Consider the following 26405-nt stretch of genomic DNA (forward strand, 5'->3'; position numbering starts at 1 on the left):
AAGATCTCATTTTCTTTTTTTTAAGATTTTATTTATTTATTTGAGAGAGAGAGAGTGCATGAGCAGTGGGGAGGGGCAGAGGAAGAAGGAGAAACAGACTCCCACCTGAGCAGGGAGCCTGACGCCATGCTCATTTGCAGGACTCTGAGATCATGACCTGAGCCAGAGGCAGATGCTTAACTGACTGAGCCACCTAGGTGCCCCAAGATTTCATTCTTTTTGATGGCTGAGTAATACTGTTCATATATATATATATATGTAATGTAAAAAACATCTTTATCCATTCATCAGTTGATAAAATTTGGGCTCTTTTTCATAATTTGGCTATTTTTTTTTAAGATTTTATTTATTTGAGAGAGGGAGAGGGAGAGAGAGCATGAGCAGAGGGGAGGGGGTAGAGGGAGAGGGAGAAGCAGACTTCCCACTGAGCAGGGAGCCTGATGCGGGACTCGATCCCAGGATCCTGGGATCATGACCTGAGCTGAACGCAGATGCTTAACCAACTGAGCCACCCCGGTGCCCCTTGGCTCTTGTTGATAGTGCTGCTGTAAACATTGGAGTGCATGTACCCCTTCAAATAAGCATTTTTGTATCCTTTGGATAAATACCTAGTAGTGCAATTGCTGGGTCATAGGTAGGCATCTTCCTTTTTTTATGCATTCAGTCACCCTATGACTTTTGATCAGAGAATTTTTTTTTAAGATTTTATTTATTTATTTGAGAGAGAGAGAACATGAGCAGAGGGGAGGGGCAGAGGGAGATGGAGAAGCAGACTCCCCGCTGAGCAGGGAGCCCAATGCAGGGCTTGATCCCAGGACCCTGGGATCATGACCTGAGCCAAAGATAGACACTTAACCAACTGAGCCATCTAGGCGCCCCAAGAATTCAGTTTATTTACATTTAAAGTGATTATTGAATGCACCCAACATGAATAAAACAGTTAATACATAACATACATAAAACAGTTAATAACAAACATAAAATAATCGATAGTAATACAATAATAGTAGGGGACTTTACCCCTCCACTTACATCGATGGACAGATCATCCATATAGAAATTCAACAAGGAAACGGGCTTTGAATAACCTCCTGGGCCAGAGTGATTTAACAGACATGTTCAAAACATTCTATCCTAAAACAGCAGAATGTGTATATGGAACATTCTCCATAATAGATCACATATTAGGCCACAAAACAAGTCCCTCAACAAATTCAAAAAAATCAAAGTCATATCGTGTATCTTTTCTGGCCACAATTCTATGAAACTAGAAATCAACCACAAGAAAAAAATCTGGGAAGAACACAAATACATGGAGGTTAAATAATATGCTCCTAAACAATGAATGGGTCAACCAAGAAATCAAAGAAGAAATCAAAACTTGAAACAAATGAAAATGAAAACACAACAGTCCCAAATCTTTGGAATGCAGCAAAAGTGGTGCTAAGAGAGAAGTTTGTTGCAATATAGGCCTACCTCAAGAAGCAAGAAAAACTTCAAAACAACCTAACCTTATGCCTAAAGGAGCTAGAAAAAGAGGAACAAGCAAAAACCCAGTCCCAGTAAAAGGGAAAAAAATAATAAAAATTAAGAGTAGATATAAATGATATAGAAAGTAACAGCAACAACCACCACCACAACAAAACCCTACTAGAATGTATCAATGAAACCAGGAGCTGGTTCTTTGAAAATATCAACAAAACTGATAAACTTATGGCAAGACTCATTAAAAAAAAAGGAGATTGAGAGAGGATCCAAATAAAATCACTAAAGAGGAGAAGTAACGACCAACACCATAGAAATACAAGCGATTATAACAATATTATGAAAACCTAATTGGACAACCTAGAAAAAATGGATAAGTTCCGAGAAACATGTGACCTACAAAAACTAAAGCAGGAAGAAATAGAAAATTTGAACAGATTGATTACCAGCAATGAAATGAATCAGTAGTCAGGAAACTACCAAAAAACAAACATCCAGGAGCAGACAGCTTCACAGGAGAATTCTATCAGTTAAAGAAATTAATACCTATTCTTCTCAAACTATTACAAAAAATACAAGAGGAAGGAAAACTTCCAAATTTATTCTGTGAGGCCAGTTATCACCCTGATATCAAAACCAGAGAAAGATACCACAAAAAAGGAATACTATAGGCTAATATCTCTCATGACTGTGGATGCAAAGATCCTCAACAAAAAATTAGCAAACTGAATCCAACAATACATTAAAAAAATCATACACCATGATCAACCGGGATTTATTCCCAGGATGTAAATGTGGTTCAGTATTCATAAAACAATCATTGTGATGTGTCACATCAATAAGAGGAAGGATAAAAACCGTATGATCATTTCAACAGCCTCTCAAGTCTTAGGGCCATAAAAATTTGAGTGCCCTTTCCTATTCTGACTCACTTCCAGGTTTATGCGTTGCTCTTTAGCAAAACAGAAGAGGTACCTTTAGTGTTTTAAAGGGGGGCAGGGGAAGGTGTTGGTGCAAACAAGGGTACAGGCTCAGAAAAGAACATTTCAGCATCACAAGAGAGGATAAAGACCATACAATCATTTCAGTAGATACAGAAAAAGCGTTTTACAAAGTACAACATCCATTCATGGTAACAGCCTTCAACAGAGTAGGTTAGAGGGAACATACCTAAACATAATAAAGGCCGTCTATGAGAAACCCATAACTAATATCATATGCAGTAGTGAGAAGCTGAGAGCTTTCCCCTAAGGTCTGGAATAAGACAAGCGTGTCTACTCTTACCACTTTTATTCAACATGGTACTGAAAGTCCTAGCTACAACAATCAGACAAGAAAAAGATATGAAAGGAATCTAGATTTGTAAAGAAGAAGTAAAACTGTCACTATTTGCAGATGACATGAAACTATAGAAAACCCTAAAGACCATCAAAAAACTAGAACTGATAAATGAATTCAGTAAAGTTGCAGGATACAAAATCAAAAATATGTTGCATTCCTATACAGTACTAATGATGTGATAGAGAAATTAAGAAACAGTCCCATTTACAATTGCACCAAAAACAATGAAATATCTAGGAATAAACTTTTTTTTTTAAGATTTTATTTATTTATTTGAGAGAGAGAGAATGAGGGATAGAGAGCACGAGGGGGAAGAGGGTCAGAGGGAGAAGCAGACTCCCTGCGGAGCTGGGAGCCCGATGTGGGACTTGATCCCGGGACTCCAGGATCATGACCTGAGCCGAAGGCAGTCGCTTAACCGACTGAGCCACCCAGGCGCCCTCTAGGAATAAACTTAACCAAAGAGGTGAAAGACGTGTACTCTGAAAACTATAAAACACTGAAGAAAGAAATTTAAGACAATGCAAAGAAAGGGAAAGACATTCCACGCTCATGAGTTAGAAGAACAAATATTGTTAAAATGTCTATACTACCAAAAGCAGTCTATATATTTATGCAATGTCTTTGAAAATACCAACAGCTTTTTTCACAGAACTAGAACAAACCTAAAATTTGGAACCATGAAAGACCTCGAATAGCCACAGCAATCTTGAAAAACAAAACTGGAGGTATCATAATCCCAGACTTAAAGTTATATTACAAAGCAGTAGTAATCAAAACAGTATAATACCGGCATAAACATAGACACATAGAGTGGCACCTGGGTGGCTTAGTCAGTTGAGTGTCTGACTCTTTTTTTTTAAGATTTTATTTATTTATTTCACAGAGAGAGCGAGAGCAGGAACACAGGTAGGGGGAGTGGGAGAGGAGAAGCAGGCTTCCCGCGGAGCAGGGAGCCTGATGCGGGGCTCGATCCCATGACCCCAGGATCATGACCTGAGCTGAAGGCAGACACTTAACAACTGAGCTACCTAGGCGCCCGGAGTGTCTGACTCTTGATTTCAACTCAAGCCTTGGGCTCAGGGTCGTGAGTTAAAGCCCTTAGTTGGGCTCCACGCTGGGAGCCTCATTAAAAAAGAAAAAATACACACATAGATCAATGGAACAGAATAGAAAACCCAGAAATAGACCCATGCTTATATGGTCAATTAATCTTCAACAAAGGAGGCAAGAATATATAATGGGGGAAAGACAGTCTCTTTAATAATGGTGTTGATAAAACTGTACAGCTGCATGCAAAAGAATGAAAATGGACCACTTTCTGTCACTACACACAAAAACTCAAAATGGATTGAAGACCTGAATGTGAGACCTGAAACCATAAAAATTCTAGAAGAGAGCATAGGCAGTGATTCCTCTGACATCAGCCATAGTAACATTTTTCTAAATTTGTTTCCTGAGGTAAGGGAAATAAAAGCAAAAATAAACTATTGGGACTACCTCAAAATAAAAAGCTTCTGCACAGCAAAGGAAGCCATCAACCAAACAAAAGAGACAGCCTAGTGAATGGGAGAAGATATTTGGAAATGATATCTCCAATAAAGGGTTAGTATCCAAGATACATGAAGAACTTATACAACTCAACACCAAAAAAAACACAAATAATACAATTAAAAAATGGGCAGAAGATAGGAACAGACATTTCTCCAAAGAAGACATCCAGATGGCCAACAGACACATGAAAAGATGCTCAACATCATTAATCATCAGGGAAATGCAAATTAAAACCATGATGAGATATCACCTCACACCTATCAGAAGGGCTAAAATCAAAAACACAAGAAACAATAAGTGCTGGAAAGGATGTGGAGAAAAAGGAATCCTCGTGCACTGTTGGTGGGAATGGAAACTGGTGCAACCACTGTGGAAAACAGTATGGAGGTTCCTTAAAAAATGTAAAATAGAACTAGCCTGTGATTCAGTAATCACTGTACTAGGTATTTACCCCCAAAATACAAAAGCACTAATGAACAGGATACATGTACCCCTATGTTTACTGCAGCATTATTTACAATAGCCCAATTATGGAAGCAGCCCAAGTGTCCATTGTTGGATGAATAAAGAAGATGTGGTATACATATACAATGGCATATTATTCAGCCATAAAAAATAATGAAATCTTGTCATTTGCAACAATATGGATAGAGTTACAGAGTGTAATGCTATGTGAAATAAGTTGGAGAAAGACAAATACCTTATGATCTTACTCATATGGAATTTAAAACAACAGATGAGCAAAGGAAAAAAAAAAGTGAGAAAGACAAACCAATGAGTCTTAACTATAGAGAGATGGTTACCAGAGGGGAGGTTGTTTAGAGGATGGGTAAAATAGGTGATGGGGATTAAAGAGTACACTTACTATGATGAAAAAATTAATAAAAAGTAATTGTTGATAGGTCTGTAGATACTGCCATTTTGTCAGCTGTTCTCTGGTTGTTTTTGTTCTGTTTTCCTTCTTTTGCTCTCTTCCCTTGTAATTTGATGATTTTTTTTAGTGTTTGCTTAGATTCTATTCTCTTTATGTTTTGTATATCTATTATGGGCTTTTGGTTTGTGGTTACCATGAGATTCATATATAACATCCTATGTATATGTAGCAGTCTATATTACGTTGAAGGTGCTTAAGTTCAAACACATTCTAAAAGCAGTACATTTTTGCTCCTTCCCCTGCATGTTTTATGTACATGATGGCATATTTTACATCTATTTTGTGTGTGTCTTTTTTTTTTTTTTAAGTAAGCTCTACACCTAACGTGGAGCTTGAACTCATGACCCTGAGATCAAGATTCACATGTTCTGCTGGCTAAGCCAGCCAGGCACCCTTATCTTGTATGTGTGTGTGTGTGTGTGTGTGTGTGTGTGTGTGTGTGTATCTCAACTAGTTTCTGTAGATATAATTGATTTTACTACTTTTGTATTTTAACCTTCATACTAGTTTTATGAATGATCTACTACCTTTACTGTATGTTTGCTTTACCAGTGAAATTTTTTCCTTTCATAATTTTGTTACTTATAGTTTTGACTTTTTTTTTTTCCTGCTTAAAGAAGTCCATTTAACATTTCTTGTAAGGCTGGTTTAGTACTGATGAACTCCTTTAACTTTTGTTGGTCTGGGAAACTTTATATCTCCTTCAATTCTGAATGGCAACTCTGGCAGATAGAGTATTCTTGGTTATACGCTTTTTACTTTAGGAGTTTGAATATATCATACCAGTTATTTTTGGCCTGCAAAGTATCTGTGAAAAATCAGCTGATACCCTTATGGGATTTCCCTTGTATATAACTATTTTATTTTCTCTTGCTGCTTTAATGATTCTCTCTTTAATTTTTGGCATTTTAATTATGTGTCTTGGTGTGAACCTTCTTGGGTTCATCTTTTTTGGGGCTCTCTGTGTTCCCTAGGCTTGGATATCTGTTTCCTTCCCCAATTTAGGGAAGTTTTCAGCTATTATTTCTTCAAAAAGTCTTCTGCCCCTTTGTCTTTTTCTTCTGCCTATAATGTGAATGTTAGTATGTTGTCATAGAGATCTCTGACCTTTCCTCATTTTTTAAAAATTCTTTTTTCTGGGTGCCTGGGTGGCTCAGTTGGTTAAATGACTGCCTTTGGCTCAGGTCATGATCCTGGGGTCCTGGGTCGAGTCCCACATTGGACTCTCCCTGCTCTGTGGGGAACCTGCTTCTCCCTCTCCCTCTGCCTGCCACTACCCCTGCTTGTGTGCTCTCTCTCTCTCTGTGTCAAATAAATAAAATCTTTTAAAAAAATAAAAATTCTTTTTTCTTTCTGTTCAGCTTGGGTGCTTTCCACTACTTTGTCTTCCAGTCATTGAACTGTTCTTCTGCATCTTCTAATCTGTTGTTGATTCCCTCAAGTGTATTTTTTATTGCACTTATTGTATTTTTCAGCTTTTTTTTTTTTAAGATTTTATTTATTTATTTGAGAGAGAGCACAAGCCGGGAGAGGGAAGGGTCAGAGGGAGAGGGAAAAGCAGACTCCTCGCTGAGCAGGGAGCTGGAAGTGGGGCTCAATCCCAGGACCCCGAGATCATGACCTGAGCTGAAGGCAGACGCTTAACCAACTGAGCTACCCACGCGCCCCTATTTTTCAGCAATGATTGGTTCTTTTTATATTTTATCTTTGTGATGGTCTCACTGAGTTCATCCACTCTTCTCTCAAGTCCAGTGAACATGTTTATGACCATTACTTTGAACTCTTCGTTAGGTAGGTTACTTATCTCCATTGTGCTTGTTTTTTTTTTTCAGGTTTTGTCTTGTTCTTTTGTTTGGAACAATCCTCTGTCCCCTCATTTTTTCTGATTTTCTGTGTTTGTTTCTATGTATTAGGTATGTCAGCTATGTCTTCTGGTCTTGAAGGTATTGGTCTTATGTAGGTGTCCTGTGGGGCCCAGTAGCACAGTCCTCCCGGTCACTAGAATCAAGTGTTCCAGTGGTGTTCTCTGTGTAGGCTGCATGTGCCCTTCACTTGTTGCCTGGGCATGTGTAGTGTTGCCATTTTGGTCGGTGGGGCTGGTTCCTGCACAGCTGGCTGAGAGGCTCAGCCACAACTGGTGCAGCCATGCTGGTGTGCAGGCCTGGCTCTTCTCCCTCTCTGGGACAGGAATTGCTTTGGAGCAGGTGCTGGTTCTAGCCAGGACTGCTGACTGGGTGCAGCAGGATAGGTGCCTGCCAGGGTGGGATGGTTGGGTAGGGCAGGTCCACAGGTGAATGCTGGGATGGGGCGAGCATGGCTGACATGGCTAGCAAGACTAGCAAGGCAGATAGAGAGTATCAGAACTGTCCCCCATGGCCATCTGGCTACCTTGGCCAAAGGAAGGCAGGAAGAATGGTGCCTTACCAGCACTTCCTTTTCCAGAGAAAATTCCTGTAGATCTCTGCCTCTCTGACACATGCCCTAAAATTAATAAATGTCCTTCACGTATAATGCAGGTGCTTTTCAAACTGTTGGTTCTGCTGGTTCTCAGACCAAGTGATAATATAAAACATTGGATTTTTAAGAGCAGAGAATTGGTTTCCTGTAACTCTCCAGCTCTCATGGAGTTCAACCGCTGATTTTCAAAGCCAGACGTTATGAAGGCTTGTGTTTCCAGTGCAGTTCCCCAGGGCTGGGGGTGTCCAGTGTTAGGCTTCATCCCCTCCCTTTTCAGAGTTGACCTTTGTGCCTGTGATAGCCCTCCCACTTGTGGGATGCTGTGCAAGGGGTTTGAATCCTGACCTCATCTCTGCTCCTCTCACCCTTCTCAATGTGCACTTCTCTTTATGTCCTTAGCTGTGGAGGAACTGTTTTCCCAGTCATCAGTTTCAGAGTGAATTGTATTATGAGGTAATTGTTGCCTTGATGTGTCTGTGAGAGGTGGTGAGCTCAGGATCCTCCTAGTGTGCCATCTTCCTAAGATCTGGGTTTTTCTATTTTTGCAAAGAATGGTGTTTGGATTTTGACAGGGATTGCACTTAATCTGTAAACAGGTCACTTTGGGTAGTACTGACATCTTAAAAATTTTAAGTCTTCCAGTCTGGGAACACAAGATGTCTTTCCATTTTTTTGTGTCTTCTTTAATTTCCTTCAGCAATGTATTATAGTTATGATAAATTTCTTTGTCTTAAGCTGTTACAAATAGTTGCCATTTGTTGCCATACCAAAAGCCAGTCCAAAGGGTTTCATAAGCAGTTTAACCTATAAACCACAGACTTACACATTTGTAGACTTTGATTCAGACTTTGTTTCTTGACCCAAGGTTTGGGTATCATTTCTTTCTTCATATTAAAGCTTCCTGGCTTCTTTCCAGGTCCACATAACTGGATAATTTTGGTTTCTCCTTTCAAAGAATAATGAAGGACCCTAAGTCGTTAGTAAATGACGTACTTTGTTTCTGTATTAGAGCCACTGTTTTCCTTGACATCTTACTTTATTTAGACCTACTTAGTGTCATTTTCTCATAGCTGAGATGATCACATTTTTTTAAAGATTCATTTATTGATTTTAGAGAGAGAGAACACGAGTTGGGGGGAGAGAGAGAGAGAGAGAGAGAATCTCAAGCAGACTCCCCACTGAGCACAGAGCCCAACACGGGGCTCCATCCCATAACCCCGAGATCATGACCTGAGCCGAAACCAAGAGTCAAACGCTTAACCAGCTGAGCCACTCAGGCACCCCTAGATGATCACATTTTGAAGACCATCTAATCTAGCTTTCAGTTCATCTTAATTATCCCATTATTTTCTACATTTTTGGTTCTGTACTCATAGTTGCTCATCACATTTAACTTCCTGAGCTATAGGCCATGTTCAGCATCTCAGGCTGTTTGTTCATGTTCTCTGGTTATACTTTGACTTTTTTAACATTCTACTACCAGATTTTACAATCTTGTATGTTCTCCTTTATGGAAAGAAACCAAAAGAAAGACCTTCCAATTACATGGTTTATATCTATACTCTGAGAAATAGTAACTATCTTTTTCCATTGAGAAGGGAATGGTTTTCTAGTGTCATAGAGAAATGTTGTTTAGTTAGGTATGTACTGGTACTTCAATGAAATGGTTCATGTACTGTTCCCTGATAGATTGTTTTCATCAGAGAGTAGCTTTCTTCTAGAGACTGTTTACTCAGTCACAAGAAAGTAATATTTAAAATAAATAATCTACCAAAATTTAAGGTATTTAAATAGAGTTCAAGTAGCTTTACTACATTTATATTTTATTTTATTTTATTTTATTTATTTTATTTGAAGTGGGGAGAGGAGCAGAGGGAGAGGGAGAAGCAGGCTCTTCTGGGGTTTGATCCCAGGACCCTGGGATCATGACCTGGCCGAAAGCAGACACTTAACTGACTGAGCCACCCATGTGCCCCTGATTTAGAGGTTTTATCACTGTTGAGTATTAGCTCACCCAGAGAATAAAGGCTCTTATACAATAGAGTAATGCTAGGATTTTGTGGACTTAAAATATTGCTGTTAAAAATGTTCAAGTTCAGGGGCGCCTGGGTGGCTCAGTCGGTTAAGTGCCTGCCTTTGACTCAGGTCGTGATCCCAGGGTCCTGGGATTGAGTCCCTCATTGGGCTCGCTGCTCAGCAGGGAGCCTGCTTCTCTCTCTCCCTCCCCCACTCTGTGCTCTTTCTCTCACTCTCTTGCTCTCTCAAATAAAATCTTTAAAAATAAATAAAAAATAAAAATGTTTAAGTTTAGAAGAAACTGTTATAGCCAAATGGAATTAAGCTGTGAATCAGTTGGGTATCTTCACCCTCACCCTGCCAACTGAACCTCCACTTCTGATTTCCAATACCCACATGTCTTATCTCATCCTTTATATCAGCCACTAAATTCTTTCCTTTGAGTCTCTGTTTTAATTGTTAATGTTAAGATATTAGTGGTATTTTAGGTTTGGGCTTTTCTATATGATACAGTTTGATTTTCTGTTTTTTTCTGTACCTCTCCCCTTATAGGATAAATGTTCAAATGCATAATAATATAATTATATAGTTGCTTATTTTGAAGGAATTTCACAGAAGAAATAAAGGTGTTAATTGTTCTTCATATGATTTGTAAGCCTGCAGTTACATCAAATTTACAAGGCACTAGGCCTCTGGATTTCATCATTTGCCAGTTGAACCTGAAATCAGCCCATACTCAATGATCTTAGAACTCCTTATAGAGTAACCTGGAATGTTCAGTCCTGGAATTGGAGACAGTTATATACCATCATTTACATTTATGAAGTTACCAGTAGTTCTTGGTTGAAAATTAGACCCATAAAGAAACTGATTCGGGGCGTCTGGCTGGTTTAGTCAGTAGAGCATATGATTCTTGATCTCGGGGTCCTGAGTGGGAGCCCCACATTGGTTGTAGAGATTACTTAAAAAAATAAAATCTCAAAAAAAAAACCTGGTTCATCTGGCAATATTTTATATTCAAAGTTTATTATATTTTATTCAACAGAAATGCACATCAGAACATTCACCCAGAAAACCAAGAGCTAGTAAGGGTGCTTCGGGAGCAACTTCAAACAGAACAGGTACTGTTGTTATATAAATATGTGCATTTATATAAAGAGTAACGTTATTATTGCCCTTGCATATGAAATTGTGATGAAACAATTACTTTTTGGAAACATGGACTAATTTCCTGCTTTATTAATTATTCTATTGATTGTATATTTTCAGATTAGGTAAATGACCAGTCTTAACTACTCAGATGTTTTTATGTGTTTTTTTTTTTAAACTTGCTTTAAAAACAGCCTCTGACCAATCTCTTAGGAAGCAACGGGAATTTCCAAAGGCAGAGAGTAAGCTAACAGAGACAGAGGACCAAGAAGCAGGGACATGGGAGAAAGCCCTGGAGAAGAGAGCTCCTGCAGATAGCTGGGCAGTGTGGTATGGGAGGGAACACTCCTGGGAAAAGGAAGCCCAAAACAGAATATGGAACCTGACAGAACTTTTGTGGGGAAAGAGAGGTGGAGAGCAGTTTTGATAGAGCTTTGGGGGAAATAAAGAGCCACATTTTCTTAATAGGAATGCTGATCACTGAGTTACCTAAAAATAGTGCTCCAGATATACTAGGCAGGAGGATGGGGCTGGAATACAGCTAACTTCTTTATTTCAACAGGAAGACAATAGATGTCTGAAGTTGGTAAATTAAGAAATAGCAGTATAAGCATATGACTTTTAATTATGTAGGTAAATATCAGAAAATACAAGTTAAAAAGCTAAACTGGTTGCTACCAGGGTGCAGAGGTGGGTGGATTGAGCAGGGTCTGGCCATTTTTCAATAAAAGCCTTTTGATTTGCAAAAAACAAAACAAAACGAAAAACCCCAGCAGTTTTCCTGTTATTTATTTGTGAGGAAATAATCACTAATTGGCTTTAATGAAATGTAGTGGAAAAACTATTTTTTTTTCCCAAGACCTGCATATTCCCAGAAGACCTACAAAGAGATGACTACAAGGGGTGGCTTTTTTTTTTTTTTTCCTCTTCTTTTTCTTCAGTGGTCAGAGTTAGCAAAACTAGTTAGGCAAAGAAGAAAACTTTTCTTTCTCCTCTGTGCTTTTAACCAGATGGACTCTGTTAAGAACCAGAAGTGTAATATATTTCATGAAACCTGGAGTAAGTAGGATATTGTACACCTTCATGCCAAAATACCTAATATCAAAAAATAAAAATTAAAAATTGATTTCCTACTCACCAACCAAAATTTAATTCCAAAGAGTGTTTTACAGTTTCTCCATTCACCAAATATTTATTAAACATCCATATGCTAGACACTGTTCTAGGCATTGAGGATTCAGTTGTGAGCTAAACAAACAAGAATTCTTGCCTTCATAAAACAAATTCACTGATGCAAAAATAGTTTAAGAATGTTAGTAGTAATCTGTTCCAGAGCTACTGTTATTAATAATTCATGCTGGGATAGTGTTTTATAATCTACAGAGTGCTTTCACCTACAGCTATCTTATTTAATCTACAAACATGGTCAGTAAGGCAACAATTATCATTCCCATCTAACATATTAGATCACCAAGACGGTACTTAAATTCACGCTGGCGTTACATGAATGGATCTGGCTATACAGAAGTCCCACATTGAGTCGCATCTTCCACATCCCTTTGTACCACTGTACAATTCTCCTTCCTCACACCTTCCTCGGGCATGGCATTTAGCTCTAGTTAGAATAAAGCTAGTGACTTAGTCCTTTCTGTGCTGTCCTATATGGTAGCCACTACCCATATGTAGCTAATTTAATTTTAAATTAACTAAAATTAAATAAAATTTAAAATTCAGTACTTTAGAGTTACACTAGTCACCTTTCCAAGTACTCAATACCCACAGATAAAAATTTCCATTACTGCATAAAGTTCTGTTGGACAGCACTGGCAAGTGGTTTTTGTTGTTTTGTTTTGTTTTAGTTAATTTCCAAAGAATAATGATGAAGACAAAAGATAGGGGGACATTAAGAGCTGTATGTTTTTCTTTTTTGCACCATTAAAAATGATATAAAAGACTAACATCAACGTGTGACCATGGCTTATAGAATATTCTAGTATTTTAGTACTGATTTAAGAAATAGGAGGTTTTTAGTTATGTTTATTAATTTAGGGTGATAAAAATCTTTGATTCAGTTTACAACTAATAGTTCATATTTAGCCAATTTTATAATTTTTTTGGTAATTTGATGTTCTTTCTTAATGCTGGCTACTTTGTTTATAAGAGGTGTGCTGGGTGCTGTAAAAATAGGTTTTTATATGTATTTTAAGAGATACACATTACATACTAGTGTTAGATACTTTTCTAGTTCCTGGGTCACCACCATGAGTCCTATAGATAAAAGTCCTTATCCTCATATCACTTATATTCTGGTGGGTTCTTTGATATCTGGATGCTTCTTGTAGTGGTGATTCTATTCCACATTCCTATTACAGTCACAACAGTGATATAACTGAGGAACATTAAATGTATTAATCTGACCATGTGAAAGATTAAGCCCAGGTTACCAGTGTATTAAATTTTCCTTCTTCCGAAATGACCAGTATTCTTCTTTGAAAGTTTTAATTCTGGACCCTTGTGAGGTACAGCATACATGCAACATTTGTCAGGAATGTATGAATGAAAAATATTAAAAATGGTTAAAGCGGGGCGGGGGGAGGGGATGGAGGGGGCAGGGTAACTGGGGGATGGGCATTAAGGAGGGCACGTGATGTTACGAGCTCTGGGTGTTACATAAGACTGATGAATCACTGACCTCTACCTCAAACTAATAATACACTATATGTTAATTAATTTTATGTAAATTTAAAAATGATTAAAAGCTAATACTTGGGAAACATTTGACATGTCTTTAACTTTTGCATTAGCTCAGCCTTGAGTTTCTCAGAATAACTTAGTCATTCTAACAGCGTGAAAGAGAAACTCCGAAGTTAATGTAGGTTTTTGTCTTTATGTCATGTTCAGGAAGGAAGGTAGAAACCATGCAGCTTAAATAAAACAATAATATAGCCTCATAACTTTATCAAACTTAGAAAACTTTAAACCTACTGCACATCTAAAATTTGATGAGGATTATGCACTCTGGACTGTGTCCTTAGGTATAATTGTATTCCTCGAGATAATTTTGTGTAACTGTGCATACGTATTTTCTCATCAGGATGCCCCTGCTGCTGCTCGACAGCAGTTCTACACTGACATGTACTGTCCAATCTGTTTACATCAAGCTGCCTTCCCTGTTGAAACAAACTGTGGGCATCTTTTTTGTGGTAAGCAAACAGTGCTCTATTTGGGGAAAGTGACTAGGCTGGATTCCTAATGTTGTCACATTTTGTATTACGTGAATGGGGTAGATTGCTTCTGATATCCCGCTCCACTTGTTAGCCACATTCATTTAGTGTCTGTGAACTCCAAGATGAAAAAACACTAGTTGTTCAACTTCTTAATAAACAGAAATATGTTTCTTTGAATGGTAATTCAAGTATATGAATACCATGAGGAATTCACTGAATCCCTCATTGTTTATCACCTTTTGGTAGTTTCATTTATTATTCATTCTTCCCAAGGCCGGAAGGTTCTCTTAAGGACCTGCCCAAGACCTTCCCTTTAGCACTCTTACCTCCTTTGTACCCTGCATCAGCACAAAAGTTGTTAGCCTGTTTTTTGTTGTGACCTCAGAGGGTGCTAAGAGAGAATGATGAGCCTAGATCATAGAGTAGGACAAGAAGAGAATATAGATTGCACACTTGCCTAGTATCAGTAAGGGGTGCTTTCTACCTCTGGGGGTTTTTCCTGACCCTCCAGAAAGATTTCATAAAGAATGAGATATCGTATAGTCACTGCTCATTATGGTCCTATGAGATTGGGGAGAGTCAGTTACTGCATGCTACTACGTGCTGGACACTTAACATCCTTCATCTCCTTGAATCCCACATATGAGGAATCTGAAGCTGAATTAAGAAATTCTACAAAGGGTAACCCAGCTGCTAAAAGAAAGAGCCAGATTTTAAATGTAGGTCTAACTTCAAACCCTGTGGTCACTTCTGCTGTGTGATTAGTAGCTTCTACGACTACTCTTTGCTTTACATTTACCCATTCACTAGACCTGTTGTTTTATTTATAGTATTTCTTTCTGTTTCAATGGCTGTATTCAAGATAGGGTTCTAATTGCTCCCAAAATGTACCCATTTTCCATTTTAAGACAATTTAAAACGTAGCATACGATGATTCTTTAAGTTTCTTTTCCCCCTTTGTACCTGTTGAGTTTGTGTAGAATTACTAGGGATGGAAATAATTTGAAATCCATATCATGCAATGCAGGGTTTTCTATACCTGTGCTCCTTTAGTAAGTATTGACCAATCCCATTATTGCATCGTCCATCAATTTCATCCTCTTCCCTAAGGTTTTTCCCTAAGTTAGCTAACAAGTTATAAAACACTCATTTCAGTGTCCATCTTTATCTGTTGGGAATGCTCATGAGCAGCAAAATCATGAAATATCGGATAGAGAGAATTAAATGGCCATGAGAGAAAGCAGATACTTTTCCGCCTCTCAAACCTCTGGTAGATATACCTTTTTTCTTTTCTTTTTTTTTTTTTAAGATTTTATTTATTTGACGGAGAGAGCAAGAGATCACAAGCAGGGGGAACAGTAGAAGGAGAGGGAGAAGCAGGCTCCCTGCCAAGTAGGGAGCCCAATGTGGGGCTTGATCTGGGGCTCAATCCCAGGACCCCGGGACCATGACCAGAGCCGAGGCAAAGGCAGATGCTTAACCATCTGAGCCACCTGGGTGCCCTGGTAGATAGTCCTAATCAATTGGACATTCTTTCCGAGCCTAGATATGGCCTCAACCATCCTTTAACATAGTACTTCAGGCAGGTGTTAAGAATCAATGAGGTTTGGCAGGCTAGGTGAACTCCATTTACCAACCCAGCCTTAGGTAATTCACTGAGTGGATAGCCCCAGTCAATTGAAAGATGGCTGTATTGTGTTCTTGGTTTCTGGGTCTGAGGTAATTGGGTAGATTGCTTCTAATAGCCTGCTGTACTTGTTAGATAACTTTTATTTACTGTCTCTAGGTTCAAAGATTTAAAACACCAGTCATTCAACTTCTCAATAAACAAATGTGTTTCTCTGAATAGTAATTCAAGTATATTGATACGATATATATCAAGAGCACCTTAGTTTAGCTCTGTATATGGAACTAAGTTCTGTTCCTTTATAGTGAGCTAAGAATAATAGTAGCAACTGACTTCATCTTACTTGTATTTGTAACCCATATTGTTTTATTTAATTCTTCAGCAGTCTTATGAAGTGTTACCCCATTTTAGAAATAGACTCAGAGAGATTATGACCCAGACTAAAGTCAGTGAGTCATCTCTCCCACCATCTTATTTAAGTGGATCTCTCTTTTTATAGGGGGGAAAGCTGAAGAAAAGGGAAAACCTTGAGCACATCATAGCAGATATGTGTGAACTGGAGCATTTGCTTTGCTGGACCATAGTTTTTCTGTGCAGTCAGTGGCCATTACATAATTTGCAAAGCAAGGACACCTGTACTTGAGATGTGGATTAAATAAGTTAATATATGTCAAAACACATTGAATTTTTGAGTGAACAAGTAGTAAAGCTGAGGCATCATTACAAATGTTAATAATACTAACAAGATCTGTAAGTTTTGCTTTCATATAGTTTCTATGTGAAATTAGATTACTCAAATTAATAAATATTATCTAACACAGCACTCAGAGTAGGAAAAGATGCCACATATTGTTTGGCTTTTAAATTCATCTTTAAATCATCGTACCTGTTTTTCCACATAGTCACTGTAATGTCCAATGTGGATAGCCTTTGCTTAGCCCCTTGGTTTGCTCACCATTCTTCTCACATACCATTTGTTTCTACTTCTGGCATTTGCTCCTTTCTGTTCATAAAACTGGGAGCATCCTACTTCCTGTTTTCTATATCTAAATCTTCCCTATCCTACAAAGTTCAATTCAAATCCTTTCTCATCTACAAATTACTCTCTGATGCATCCCAGAGTTCTCCCTCCCTGCATTCCTTTTGTACTTAAATAGTAAACAGTTTGAGATTTAACTACCTTCCGATTGATTTCACTATATCACCTTGGTCTTCTCAATTTGTCGTTGCTTATTCTATTTTTTTTAAGATTTTATTTATTTATGTGACAGAGACACAGCAAGAGCAGGAACACAAGCAGGGGAGTGGGAGAGGGAGAAGCAGGCTTCCCGCTGAGCAGGGAGCCCGACGCGGGGCTCGATCCCAGGACCCTGGGATCCTGACCTGAGCCGAAGGCAGATGCTTAATGACTGAGCCACCCAGGTGCCCCGTCGTTGCTTAGTCTAAATTCTGGTCATTTATCTGATCTGGAAGAATCAGAATAAGGAATGCAGGAGGGCTAAGCTAGGTTGCTAAGACAAGAGTAAGAAAACAAAAGATCCTGGAGGCTGAAAGCACTTAGTTCACATTCACAATGGGCCCTGAATTGTATGAGAAACAGGTGTCCTGCAGAGAAGAAATGAATTTGCCCCTTAAACATCAGACAGTATTTTAAAATATTCCTTCTTGGGGTACCTGTGTGGCTCAGGTCATGATCCCAGAGTTCTGGGATCAAGCCCCACGGCGGGCTCCCTGCTCAGCCCGGAGCCTGCTTCTCCCCTTCCTTCTGCTCCTCCCTGCTTGTGCTCTCGCTCTGTCAAATAAATAAATAAAATCTTCAAAAAAAATAAAATAAAATAGAATAAAATAAAATATTCCTTTTTCATTTGTTAGTGGCCTGAATTTTAGTGCTTCTACACTTAGCTTACCTGCCACTTTTTGAGGTCTATAAACTCTTCCTTTAAGCTGTTTTGCTGCTCATGAACATCTTCTAGCAGAAAAATCAAATCCATCCAGTACAAAGTTGATTCAGTTATTAAACTGGATTATAAACTTTATTAGGTCAGACAGCCTGTAATCTTTGTATCCTTTGGTTCCTTGTTCATGGTACTTAATTATTATTATACCACTGTAACTTGGCTTTCTAAATTCTTTAAAAAAATAGAAGTGATGTTTTTGTAACATATATACCAAATTTGGACCAGAAAATTTATACTGTGATTTGTTGGTTGTCATATTTGCAATGATGTTTATTTATTTTACATAAGAAGTGCAATATTTCTATTAAGTCTCAGCATTGAAGCAGTTAATGCATGCTTGCTTTGGATTATATAAAAATGTCTGTATCTTAACTAATAGTTTAAATAAAAATATTTTCAATGGCTGGGAATTGTTACTAGATTTGAATTTGCCTAAGGGTTGGATGAAATAAAAAATATTTTAATATAAGATGATACTATAAAAATATTTCAGATATTTGAAACTTTCTGAGAATTCATGGGTTTTAAAATTTAAAACATCAGTATTAATAGGTTTTTTTCCTCATTAGGTACCTGCATTATTGCATACTGGCGATATGGTTCATGGCTTGGGGCAATCAGTTGTCCAATCTGTAGACAAACGGTAATGTTTGTATCCAGAAAGCATCATTTATGTTAGTTCATTTTGTAAATTTTTTATCATTTCTGTATCTACTTTTGAATTGTTTTGATCTTTTTAAAATTTTATTTAAATTTCGTTTCTGGTGTACAATATAGTGAATCAACACTTCCATACAATATCCGGCGGTCATCTCAACAAGCACGCTCCTTAATCCCCATCACATATTTCACCCATTCCCCCCAACCCACCTCCCCTCTGGTAACCATCAGTTTGCTCTCTATAGTTAAGAGTCTGTTTCTTTCTTTGCCTCTCTCTCTCTTTTTCCCTTTTCTTGTTTTGTTTTTTAAATTCCACATATGAGTGAGATCCTAGGGTATTTGTCTTTCTCTGACTTATTTTGCTCAGCATAATACTCTAGCTCCATCCATGTCATTGCAAATGGGAAGATTTCATTCTTTTTTATGGCTCAGTAATATTCCCTTATATACACATACCTCATCTTCTTTTTCCATTCATCAGTCAATGGACACTAGCACTGTTCCATAATTTGGCTATTGTAAATAATGCTGCTAAACATTGGGGTGCATGTATCCCTTTGCATTAGTATTTTTGTATTCTTTGGGTAAACACCTACTAGTGCAATTGCTGGATCTTAGGGAAGTTCTGTTTATCCACAGCTTCTATAATGTTACTCCATTATTTTTTTTTTAATGTCTAAAAGACAGCAAAAAAGGGAAATTCCCTTCTAAATCCCTCAATTATATTAAAAAACAACTGGTAAATTAATCCTCCCCAAAATTCTAGTAAGTCTTCATTGTAATACTAGCAAAGGAATAACTGAACTAGCTAATCAGGCTTAACCAAATAATTCCCCTACATATACTTCTTTTGAAATAAAAAAATGTTTTTCTCTTTCAATTTACTTTTAATCTTCCCTTCTCCAGTGAGGGTCTAGATAGCTTTATATGATGAATAATAATTTTTTTAATGTCTTTTTTGGAGACATATCCATATTACATGATCCAGAACAGATCAGACTATTTTAGTTAGTATAGAAGCTACTTCAGGAGTGAGATGATAAGTTTTTATAAACATATACTGAAGACTGAAAAATCACAGATTTTCTCAATTTCTTGGACAAACTGGAAAGACAAAATACTGAAAAGTTTGAGAAAATGAAGTTCTTAGTTTTTTAATTAGTAAATATAGTAAAATAGAACATTCTATCAGTTGTATACAGTTTTTTCATAATTTTCTGTATACTTATTTTGTTTTTCATTTAAATCAAAATACCTACCTTTCTAATAATGAGTTATGAAAGTAAAAAGACAGCAGCTCCTTAGGAAGTCTTCCAGTGTGCAAAGTGAAGTCCAGAAAGGATAGAGAGCTTTCAAGATATCAAATTGAACACATATATTTACTTTTGCTACTCTTTGCAACCCCATTAAAAGAACAGGACATTTTGTAAAGGCAAAACCCACAGAGATCAAAAAATGAAACAAAATGGTAGAAGAGGCAACAATTTTTCTAAAATTCTTTGTAAACTATAACAGACATACAGAAAAGCACACAAAACAAAAAAGTACTGCTCATTGAATTATCACAAAGGAACACTTCAATAATCACCACTCAGATGAAGAAATAGGAACTGGCCAGCAGCCCCGAGAAGCCTCCTCAGGACCAAATCTCCACCCCCCCTTCCTCTCCTAGAGGCTACTCCATAAATGACTTTTATGATAAGCATTTCTTTGATTTTCTTATAGGTGTATTACCTTAGCATGCACCTCTAAGATTATTGTCTAGTTTTGTGTGATTTTTGGACCTTATATGAATAAAACCATGTAGTATGTATTGTTAAACACACACAGACACACACATTCTTTCAACTTTTGTTCTGGCTATCCACTTACCCCCATCACTGCCTCATTTTTTGGTGTAGAGAGGGAGGTTCAGGGATTTATCCTCTTTCCCCCTTGCTTCTACGTTCCCAAATTCTGTCTCTTTTACATTTGACTTTGTATTACATGGCAGGAGGAAAATCGTTTTTGGGGGGTTTTTTGTTGTTTTTTTTTGTACTGCCTCTCTGGCTGATTTGATTATGTGAAACAAGTCAGTCAACAGTGAAGTTTATTTGCCAGTACAACCTCTCATAATCTTTAGCTATCTTCCAGCAACACTGAGACCAGGCCATGGGTCTCACACTAAAGAATTATTAGTTCCCACCTGTCCCCTCTTCTTGGCTCCATCCATGGCTTTTCATGGGGTATATATGTATTAGCAGGTGATATCCTTTTGACCACCCATAAATAGCTAGAGTCTAGAAAGGTAGAGATAAAATTGTTTTTATATAATAGCTTTTGTTTCCCTAACTAGAGAATAATTCATCCTGGAAGTAGGACAGGTGGCTGGTACCTGTTCCCCACCCTGTTTCGCTGGATTTAGTGCACAGGTTGCTGCTTCTGACTGTAACATACTCACCACTTCTCTTCCTGAATGCATACGCTAACATACGAGTGGCCCGAGCTGCACTTCAAGGGCCAGCTTATGTTTCCACTTTCTGGGCACCCGAGGCAGAAGTCCTTATTCTCAAGTGTCATAATAACCCCCACCACCAGCGCCTTATAACAGGTCTGCCTCCCCTTCTATCTTGGGTGTTGTGGTCAGCAAGGGGCAGGACTATGTCTTCAGTTTTGGGGTCTGTGTAGCACTTAGCACAGTGCCTGGCCCACAGTGAGTGCTCACTTATTATTCATTGAAAGATGCACTTTTATTAGCAAATAAGCAAATTTGTGAAGAGAGGCTGTACCTGCTTTCCTACCACCTACTGCTCTTCATCACTCCTTTGTTTGGCTGTATGGAAAGCATCTGCATAGTGGGAAGTCCTGGTTTTACAGCTGAGCTGAGGAAGGATAAAAACAGCTAGATGATTTAAACCTAAATCTGTCACTGCTCCTTCCCCCCTTTTTTTTTTTAAAGATTTTATTTATTCATCTGAGATGCAGAGATAGAGAGAGAGCATGAGCAGGGAGAGAGAGGCAGAGGGAGAGGGAGAAGCAGGCTCCTTCCTGAGCCAGGAGCCCGATGTGGGGCTCGATCCCAGGACCCTGGGATCATGACCTGAGCCGAAGGCAGACGCTTAACCATCTGAGCCACCCAGGCATCCCTACTCCTTCCCATTTTTATCTCCTTGTACAGTGACTATTTCTATAGGCATTGATATATTTTAAAATGTACTTATTTTTCAAGATACTGTCATCTTCAGATTACCTCAGTATGGGTCCTGGGACATTTGTGTATCCTTATCTCTACCATGGAGGAAACCAGGTTAAAAGTATTACGTTATATAACAGTATCAAGAATTACCTTTTTTGATGATAGTAGGGATGGGTGCTTGAGAGTGGGTCCCTGCAATAATTTAATCTCTGTATTATGTTTGGTAGCATTCAAAGATATTTCAAATACCAGTGAGGTTGAAGAATAATGATTTTAATCACAAAAGAAATCCCTAATTTTTCGCTCTCACAATGATAAAGATCTATTTTTATGTCACTTCACTCCTGAGTATTTTCTCATCTTATATTTTCAAATATTTGTTAGCCCAAACAGAGAACTACTGAATATCCCTGGCATGAACTGGAAAATATTAGAACCAGTGTTTGGTTGAGGTACCCATTTGATTTTATGGGAATTCAAATTACATTTTGCATTGGATTTTATTATAAGGCAATGATAACTTACTTTCCTCCCCATGTTGCCTTTATTAAAAGAAATGAGTGAAAAAAAAACCAAAATGAGTGAAATATAAATTTAGAAGCTTTTCTCATTCTATTGAATAATAACATAAAATGAAAAAAATTAATGCTGCAGAAAGGTATAACAATTTTTTCTTTTTGTAATACACAGGTGACTTTACTGCTAACAGTATTTGGTGAAAATGACCAATCTCAGGATGTTGTATCATTGCGCCAGGATATTAATGATTATAACCGGAGATTCTCAGGGCAGCCCAGATCTGTAAGTATTGTTATAGCAGGTGCAAAGTTAGAATATAATGATACTTCTCTTTGGTAAGGTAAGATTAACCAACGAGTATTCTTTGACTATAAAAAGTCTCATTGTTTATGTGTGTTGGGTAAAGTTTTAAACTTCATCCTTGTTGGGGCGCCTGGGTGGCTCAGTTGGTAGGCGACTGCCTTCGGCTTAGGTCATGATCCTGGAGTCCGGGAATCGAGTCCCGCATCGGTCTCCCTGCTCAGCGGGGAGTCTGCTTCTCCCTCTGACCCTCCCCCCTCTCATGTACTCTCTCTCTCTCTCTCATTCTCACTCTCTCAAATAAATAAATAAATAAATCTTTTAAATAAAATAAAATAAACTTCATCCTTGTTGTCAATCACTGAGTTACAGCTTTCCCAAAGACTACAGTTTTCTATTTTAAAAAAAAAGTCATTATAAAATCTTTATGAAAGAGATTCCAGAAAAAAAAAAAAAAGGAAAAATTGGAGGGAAATGTAAAATTATTGACTCCTGTGCAAATCTAAAATAGGGATTATCCAATGAGAAACTTATAACTGAGAACTTCTGGAGAGTTTTACAATTGTGTCTTCCACTTTTTTATTTACCCTGACCTCCTCTTTGAAGTAACTCTAGATGTTGGAGAGGTTTTTTTGTTATGTCATTTTAGTTACTCAAAAGCATTTGATTTTTAAAGAACACATTAATTTAATAGTTGACCTCCTCCCCTCAAAAAAAGGCATGTGATAGATTAAAAACTCTCACATTTTACTGGCTCATTCCAGTTTTTTTCAAAATCTAACAAAAGAATTCTAGAAGTGTGTGCATGACTAAGTATGTACTTCAAAAATCAATATTGTAAATACAAATTTATATGGAAAGCCTAGACCTCTCCTCTGAGCTCTAGAGCATGCGTCTGAGTGCCTGGCTTACATCTCCACTTGGATGTTCCATAGTCATCTCAAACATGGTATGTACAATATTGAATTGCTTCCCTCCTCAACTCAGTATATTCTTTTCTCAGTCTTAGCTGTTTTGATTTCTTCCTTTCCCTCATTCCCTTCATCTGATACATAAATAAGTTGTATTATCATTTCTTTTCTCCTTTTGAGAGATCCTGTCATTTTTAGCTCATAAAAATGTCCTGTGTCTGTAGCCATCATACTAGCCTAAGCCACCATCATCTCTTGCTTAGGATAATAACTGCAAGTGGCCTCTCCACTGTGACTTTTTTCTCTGCGCAGCAGCCCGAGTAATATTTCAAAAACATAAGACCATGATATTCTTGTATTTTAAAACTTCCAGTGTTTTGGAATAATGTTCCAATTCCTTCCTGTGTTTACAAGGCCCTACATGACCTGGTGCCTCCCTCTCAAGCCTAACCCAAAATGCTTCACCTCCACCGGTCGCTTTTCAGCTCTCAAAATACACTCCAAGTCTTCCCATCGTAATGCCTTCACACATGACCCCTCAATTGGGAATGCTTGTCCCTCTGCTCTTCTCATGGCTGACTTCTCATCCTTTAGGTCGTTCTTAAGTAGACCTTCCTAAGAGAGGCTTTCCTTGATCAACTAAGGTATTCTCTATCACTGTCCTCTGCACTGTTCCTTTGTAGCATTTGTCACAAACCATATTCAAATCTTGTTCATTATCTTGCTCTCAGTAGACTAAAAGCTTCTTGAGGGCAAGAACTATATTTATATATCCACTGCTATATTCTCATCAATTTCAGTGCCTGGGATACAGTAAGCCTTTGATATTTGTTGAATAAATTAATGAGTTATGGTTAAGAATTGATATACTACTCTCAGCCAAGAATATAAGCTATTAAAATGCTTCAGTATTAAACACTTGTGTGCTCTTGTGCTTCCTTGCATGTATTTCTTATACTGTGATGTCATGTACATTTAAGGGCATACAGTTTCAGCTTTTGTGGATAACGGGTAAATCTTCTAGATGTTTAAACAAAAAGAAAGTTAATCCAATCACTGTTGTCCTTCACAGTTATTTGAGGGCCTCTTCTGCTATATTTCATCCAGCAATTTTTTTTTTTACATATCCTCCAGTGTCATCTGTAGGATGATTCTTTGAAAATCAACATGTTCCAAATTCAAGACCTACCACTGAACTTAAGAAAAAAAAAAATCATTTTAAGATATTCATTCCTGTTTTTTAAGTGTGAAGCATATCGTTGCTCAATTAATTTTTGGTAGGTGTCAGATATTTGACAAGTCTGGTATGTGATGAAATTACAGTGTAATAGAGATATTTAGCTCTTACTGTAATATTCTGCCTCATCCAAAGTTGGAGTAAGATTGTGATTAATATACAAACATTTCTTAGTAACCCATTTCATAGTTCTTATCTACTTACCTACTTATTATTTGTATAAGTGATATGAGAAGTGAACAAACAGCTCTGATAAAGGACAGAAAAGTATTCAAAAGATAGACTAGCTGGTCCCTAGAATATTTAAAACAATTTACCATAGACTTGTGAAAGTTGTGCTGCTGTTTTGCTTTAAATGTTAGTTTCTCCAGTAGAGAATAGAAAATTGACATAGGAACTAATTCTAAAAAGACCATTTTGGTTTTTTGTGATTAGTTTTCCAAAAAGGATTTACAAGATTATCTGGTGGAGTTTATAAAACTCTTTCCTTATCACTTGCTCAGTTCTTCCCATTTTTGTCACCACTTCCCTCTCTGCTTATTTGGCACTTGTGAAACAAACAAAATACATACTTGGACATACTGTAATTATACAGATTGTTAATTAGAGCTGAACTGTGCCCAGTGGAATGACCACAGGAAGTGACTTTCTTCCCCTGGTCAGTTTCTCTGTATCTACCAGCCCCTGACAAATGAGATCGTGAAAGAAGTTATGTTGAGAAGTCATGGTAGTTCATTACTACACAGGACCATATAGTCCAAAGAGACTACACAAAACAAATGTAAAGTTTGCAGGCAGAGGATAAACTAACTTGCTCAAGGTTATACAAATAGATAGTAGTACTCTTTTGTTAACAGCTTTATTTAGATGTATTTTACACATCATAAAGTGCAACCTGTTTAATTAATAAATAATTCAATGGTCTCTAGTGTATTCAGAGTAAATATAATCTAGTTATTGTCATAATCCATTTTAGAGTATTTTCATCATTCCAGAAGCTTTGGCATCCCTTCTCATTCACCCCTTTCCTGTTCCCTCTCCCCAGTCCTTGGTAACTACTAATTTACTTTCTGCCTCTATAGATTGGGCTAATCTGGATATTTCATCATTTCATTGAAATGGGATCATATAATATATGGCCTTTTGTCTCTGGCTTATTTCACTTAGCATAGTGTTTTCAAGGTTCATCCATGTTGTGAAATATATCATAACTTCATTGCTTTTTATGGCCAAGTGGTATATCACATTTTGTTTATCCATTCATCAGTTGATGGGCATTTGAATTGTTTATACTTTTTGGCTATTATGAATAATGGTTCCATTCATATTTGTGTACCAGTTTTTGTGTGGACTCACATTTTCATTCCTGTTGGGTATATGCCTCATTGTGGAATTGCTGGATATTATGGAAACTCTGTTTAACCTTTAGAAGAACTGCCAAACTGTTTCCAAAGAGGCTGTTCATTCCCACCAATAATGTGTGAGGGTTCCAATTTCTCTGAATGCCTCAATTTTCAAAAATTTATGTAATTTGTTTTCAGCTGTGAAAATTATGCTATGTAAAAACCTAGTAATTGATGTTTTTGTACATATTCAGAAACGTAATCATTTTCATAAAGGTAGGGTCTGGCATTCCAAAAATCTATGTGGCAATTAGTAATTAACTTAAACTCCCTTTAAGCCAAATAAACATCCTAGGAAGGAGTCCGTTTCGTTTCATTGCTATTCTTAGACTGTCAAAGTCATCCAAGTTAATGTGTCTTTAATGTATACTACTTCTATATTGTCTGGCAGTGTATAAAGGTCTTTTGTATACAGTATCTTTTAGTTCTTAATAGTCCTTGTGACACATACT

General features: G+C 37.5%; 1 protein-coding gene across 9 annotated transcripts in view; it reads left to right on the forward strand.

Annotated features, from left to right (window-relative positions):
• The window catches only part of RNF170 (ring finger protein 170), a 47815-nt gene that overhangs the window by 18125 nt on the left and 3285 nt on the right, over positions 1 to 26405 (forward strand). For all 9 annotated transcript variants that reach the window (XR_003520638.2, XM_027598043.2, XM_027598040.2 and 6 more), the window contains exons 3-6: positions 10833 to 10908; positions 14031 to 14139; positions 18318 to 18391; positions 22274 to 22384. Coding sequence is in view for 8 of the 9 variants with exons in the window: in XM_027598043.2 (XP_027453844.1) it covers positions 10833 to 10908; positions 14031 to 14139; positions 18318 to 18391; positions 22274 to 22384 (370 nt within the window). In the remaining variant the exon portion in view is untranslated. The remainder of the gene's footprint in view (positions 1 to 10832; positions 10909 to 14030; positions 14140 to 18317; positions 18392 to 22273; positions 22385 to 26405) is intronic.

Source organism: Zalophus californianus, chromosome 2 (assembly GCF_009762305.2).
Source record: "Zalophus californianus isolate mZalCal1 chromosome 2, mZalCal1.pri.v2, whole genome shotgun sequence".
Taxonomy (NCBI): domain Eukaryota; kingdom Metazoa; phylum Chordata; class Mammalia; order Carnivora; family Otariidae; genus Zalophus; species Zalophus californianus.